Raw genomic sequence first — 5,967 nt, forward strand, 5'->3', positions numbered from 1 at the left:
AGAATTGTACTGATAACGTGTTATAAAATAAATTAACAAAGAGTAAAGAACAAAAAAAATGGGTGAGACAAAAGAGAACATATTTTATTAATCAATCGAAAAATTTACAAAGCTTTTCCTAAGTCTCTATTTATAAAGATAAAAAGTATAAATGAAGACTATTAAAATTTAAAGTTCATAACAATAAACATATATTATATTATTGTTCCAATAGTTCAAATTTTCTAAAAAATTATTTATTACAGTTGCTAATCTTTTAAATGAATGATTTCAATCTTTTAAAATTTCTGAAAATTTTATTTTTGGAGCCTCTTCCGTATTAATCTTTCTTTTCCAAACTACCAAGTTAACTTGTAAGCAAAACTGAGATGAATAGCTTCTCCTTCATCCTTACATGAAATCTGGTTTTCTAAATACAAGTAGAAAAGGCCCACTAACTGGTTCTTTTACATGCAATGTCTTGGACTCAAAACTTGTTTATTCAGTGTACCTGCACGATCATAAGCTTCTTTCTAAGCAAGAGATCTTAAATTTAGGCACTCGAGTTGCAGACACTAGATACATTCCCCATAACAAGAATGCTGAAGCATAAAAAGGGAACTAAGCTCTTGCTTAAAACAAGTACCACCATCTTCAAATAAGTCCCAATATGTTTGTGCAAAACACAATTACACAAGTGCCACAGAAAATAAAAAGAGAGATCAGGTCCACACATCATAAACTAATCTGCATCTTTCAAACATCTGACTCGCAAAGCACCCATAAAGATGGGTGATTTTGTCATATTACACAACATTTTTACAAGAGTGCATCAAACAGTGGCTGCGTTCTCTTCACTTTCAAACATTCGCACCACCTCTGCCACCCCCTCGGCGATTTCCTTCTGGATGACACTATCTGGCATGTCAAATGTCCTCCTCATTGAAAGTGATCTCCCTTGGGGCTGAGGATCCACCACATCAAGCATCGCTTCCAGTTCGTCTACCATTGACTTCTTAGCAGCTCGCACCATTAGATCAGCTCCCTATATGATACAACAAAGCACATCCAATTCAAATTGGTTTCAACTTCCATTTACATCCAAGGTGTACAATTTCATGACAAAATATGAGAATCCAAAATCACACTGAAATGAGCTTCAGATACTGAGACACGCTATCCTGATACCATCACCATCACCATCACCATCTCCAATAAAGGCCTTGGTTCTTTAAAATACTTGTTTTAGTGAAAAAAATCCTAATGCATTTTGTCCATTAGAGATATTTATTCTCAGCAGGTTCATGACAACTTTGGCTTTGATAGATTGCATTCTTTCGACCCCTTATGGTTTGAGGCATTAATGACTAATAACTGAATGCAACAAAATTTTGGGTCATTTTTCCTTCATTATGATAACTATAATCAACTCCTCTTTAAAAGTAACATGATGATTCCATGAACGTCACTGGATCTTTTTTGAACCATAGTTTCATAATGGAAGAATGTCCAGCAAGCAGTTAATGATTCGACATCATTAAGTGCATTGACAGATCATACTATTGCTCCATTTTTAAGGGTAACAATAACTCGTGATGACTGTCATTAACTCATAAGTACCATTGATGAGAAAAAACATACACCAATTACATGATCCAAAAACATGGTAACAGATTAAATTATCATTCGATGTGTTAGATGCGCACAACTGAAGTCATAATATATTCAAATTTATTCTCATTGGACCTATTTGATGGCTGACTATCACATAAGTTTGACAAATTAAAAGTCCAAAGCGAGAAAGATAGTGTACCTCAATGGCATCAACAGTAAGGAGCAGCACAATGATTTTCTCACAGAACCTTTGGCGTTCTACTGCATCCTGGGCTACTCGACGACGATAGGAGAAGGTATTAAAATATGATCTGAGCTCTTTCAGCTTAGCCTTGGCAATTGCCAATTCCCTAAGGGCACGAAGAGCCTGTGATCTACGGATCAGGTAAGATCTGAATGTTACTTGGATCACCAAAGCAGCATCTTGAGGAGACAATTCCTTCTTCTTGCCCCTGCTATTTCTTATAACTCCAGCTCTTTTGGCAAAAGCCTAGTTACAAGTGTTCATAGTAGAGAAAATGAAGATAAGGATCGATTCATTTCCTCAAATAATAAGTTAGATATTATTGGAGGATCACTAAAGGTGGCAGCGATTAGTCAAGAAACTAATAAAATAAGAAATGTCGTTTTCAGGATCTGCTGAAAAGGAAATTAAACGTCATAATTTTGATAGAGAAAGCAATTCATCGTTACACAACTCAAGCGGAATAAACTAAACTAAATTCATCAAACCTGTCTTAAAACGACAGCTCCGTGATCTGACGGCTCTTCGATCTCCACTACACGCGGGACATTCTCTCCTTTCTTGTCCTTTTTCTGATGCTTCTTCTCATTCTTTTCCTTCTTCTCCGATTTGCTACATTCACTTGCATCGCCACCAGTGGATGCTGAGAACACGTACTTTCTCGAGATAGGCCCATCAATTCCCTTTCCTTCAATCTCAGCCGTCCATTTATACTTTTTCTCTTTCACCTCTTCTGTCTTCTTCCCATCCTTGATCTCCGCTACCCATTTGTACTTCCTCTCAACCGGCCCCTTGATCTCCGCAGTCCACGTGTACTTCCTGTCCCCTCCGGAGTTCCTCCCGTTAACGAGACGGTCGAATTTAGACTCCAGCGCCGTAACTCGGTCGCACAAGGTTTGAATAGAAAACTCAGGTTCGACTCGGCGTTGTACCCTCTTGTACGAACGAAACGACGGCGTTCTCTCGATTTGGACCAGATCGGTGACGTTGTCGTAGATATCGAAGGGGCTTAAGCAAGGGAAAGGACTCAGTAGGTCGAGGGCGGAGCTAAGTTCATGTTCTGCTTCGAAAAATGAGGGAAAAGCTAAGGGCTTGTGAGCGAGAATGCAGGTTTCTTTAACACACAGAGAGGGAGAGTAAGGGTCGAAGATGTCAGTTACCCTGAAACGGCTCATGGTTGATGAAGGAAGGAGGTGGTGGAATTTTGGACTCAGTGAGTCAGTGTCAGCAAAAAATCAAAGGGAAAGCGAGTTAGGGTTTGGGTTTGGGTTTGGGTTTGGGTTGAAAGGAAAATCCTCTTTGGTCCATCCATCTTTATGAAATGGAAAGGGAATAGGACAAATTTGTGTACTGAACGAGGAGGGAACAGTCAAAAAGGGAGGGTAGAGTTGGGAATGCAAGTGGGGGAGAACAGGTAAGAGAATGAGAGACGAAAGTTGGTAATTGGATAAGAAGGGTGAGAAGTGAAAACACGGTTACGCCGCACATGAAAGGAGACTGAATGGACAGAAATAGGCATGAGGGTGATGAAGAATTACGGGGACACGAAGATCTGATAGTGCGATTCCAAGTTGAAAGTAAAACGTGAAAGGTGCAGCAGCGCAGGTCATGTGGGTTCAGTATGAGAGGAGACCCCACGTGACGTGAGATTCGGCCCAACCATGATTAATGCTTGGTTCGGCCTTAATTTAAGGATGATGATAGAGCAAGCATCGGATACTTCAATTTTTCCTTTTTACTATTTAAATCCTATACTTATTCTAAAATCGAATTAAATTTTAATATAAGCTGCACAAGCATTTTAAAAAGGAAAAATTTATTGATATGGCAATCATCCTTCCAAAGTTTGGGGTCACACCAACAAAGTTAGGTTTTAGAGTGTAAAAGGTTTTCAATTTTTTCAAAAGAAAACGTAATTATTTTTTAATTAATTAGGTAATTCAATTATAAAATATTTTTCTTACTGTTAACTTTAACAGTTCTTAATTTTTTAATTAAAATTATCCCGTATCACAATCACGTGTGACATGTAGCAAAAAATTTTAAAAATAAAATCAATAAAAGTTATAAAAATTATTAAATTTTAATATTATTTTATGAAAAATCGTAAAAAATATAAAAAAGTTTATAAAAATCATGAAAAATTATAAAATGTATCAAAAGGTCATTTAACCATTCATTTTAATCATTGACCGTTAAAGTTAATAACTCTAATTTTTCATTAAAACCATCATGTGTCGTAACACATGACATGTGATTTAAAAATGATAAAAAATAAAAATCAATAAAAGATACAGAAAAATTATAAAATATTTCTTGGTACAATAATTTTTTACAAATTTTATATTTCTTTACATTTTCTATAATTTTCTTACGACTTTATTAATTTTTATAATTTTTTCTATATTTCTATATAGTTTATAATTTTTACTCTTTTATAATTTTTTCCTAATTTTAATAAATTTTATATTTTATTAAAATATAACATTTATTATTTATTATTTTTTATTATTTGTTTGTCACATGTCACGTTGTGGTTGTGACATGTGATGGCTTTAATTTAAAAAAAATTAGGGACGGTTAACTTTAACGATCAACTATTAAAGTTAACGGTCAAATGATTTTTTTGATGCATTTTAATATTCAAGTACCCAATTGAATGCAGGAAAAAAAAAGGAGAGAGGAAGGGGATTAATTGCTTTTTTATAAATAAAAAAATATGAGAGTCTTTTTTATGCATTTTGAAAAGTAAAGTATCTAATTGAGTGCAAAAAATATTAAGTTTAATTGTTTTTTTTTTAAATTGAAGATTTTTTACACTATTAAATCACAAAGATATGTTAGAGGATTTTAGCATTGTAATATTATAGTTGAGGGGCAGATTGTATGGATTGTGCAGATTAGAAAAGTAGATAAGAAGAGGGGATGTGTTGTTGAAGGCAACTTTAGACATGAAAATTGTTGTCAAGATTGGTGGTAGTAGTAGTGATATGGTAATCTCACATTCGGCTTTCAACCTAAAAATGGAAGACAAAGTAAGAAGATGATTAGGAAGAAAACTATATTAGTATACTGGGAGCAGAAACTAATCCCGGAAGAAGAGACACTCAAAATGGGAAGGGGAAAGAAAAGCTATGAATTTTGTAATTAATTTTTAGGGTTTTAAAAAAAAAAAAAAAAAAAAAAAACAGGCATGTCTACCAAAAATTAGTATAAGCGAGAAGCCTCATTGCTATTAATATTAAAATAAGAGATAGCCTTTTCATTAATAGCTATTATTTATAATTATAATTTTCATCACACCATAAGTTTAAGTTGTTATTTATAAACACCTGAAATTTAAAATCTAAGTTGATAATGTGTTTATATTTTTCGAATTATCTTTGTAAAAAAAAACTTTAAATTTAAAATTAATTTAAATGAAATTCCGACTACTATTTTAAAATATTAATTTAACTTTACGCATATGTTAGTTAACATATAAAATATTAGTGTTATGTTTGGTTACTTGTGTAATGGAAACAACTTATTTATTGTATGTGTGTTAAAATAGTTAAAATTATATAGATTTAAAGTTAAAATTAGATATACGGATAAAAAAATTTTGTTGAAAATAAGACAAATATAAATAACGTGGCCATTTATAATTTCGTGATTAAAATATGTAGAAATATAAGATGGCATAAATTTTGTAATTATCTAATTTCCAATATTAGAATATCGATAAATATTTTGTACAGCTCATGCTTCGTCATTTTTTCACTACACAAGGAAATAAAATAAATTATTAATGAAACAAACATCGCATGGTGTGATTCTCAATTTCCATCGCCTCTCACATGTTGGAAAAATGTTCAGAAAAAATAATCCCATTTTTTAACCAAATTAAGTATTTGTATTTCAAGAATGAGGAGATGTTGAAATCACAAAAAAGAATTTTTAAGAATGTGTAAATTTGTCAATTAATTCAAATTTAGTTCAAATACTTCCAAAATTTTAACTGAAACATGTCTTTTTATTATTTTCAAAATCTTGGATATATAGAGCGTGAACTCTAACATAAAGAATCCAACTTTTTAACGGGTATTGACTTCCTTTATATGGGGTGCCAAAAATCAAAAAGCAATTTT

General features: G+C 32.9%; 1 protein-coding gene across 1 annotated transcript; it reads right to left on the reverse strand.

Moving 5' to 3' along the window:
* Positions 1-608: 608 nt before the first annotated feature.
* On the reverse strand, positions 609-3,386 carry LOC108483305 (BAG family molecular chaperone regulator 7). The gene is made up of 3 exons (XM_017786624.2): positions 2,326-3,386; positions 1,793-2,083; positions 609-1,024 (listed from the first exon to the last, which is right to left on the reverse strand). Exons 1-3 carry the CDS (start codon positions 3,010-3,012, stop codon positions 812-814), a joined length of 1,191 nt encoding a protein of 396 aa, XP_017642113.1. The 5' UTR covers positions 3,013-3,386; the 3' UTR covers positions 609-811.
* Between the last annotated feature and the right edge of the window lie 2,581 nt (positions 3,387-5,967).

Source organism: Gossypium arboreum, chromosome 1 (genome assembly GCF_025698485.1).
Source record: "Gossypium arboreum isolate Shixiya-1 chromosome 1, ASM2569848v2, whole genome shotgun sequence".
NCBI lineage: Eukaryota > Viridiplantae > Streptophyta > Magnoliopsida > Malvales > Malvaceae > Gossypium > Gossypium arboreum.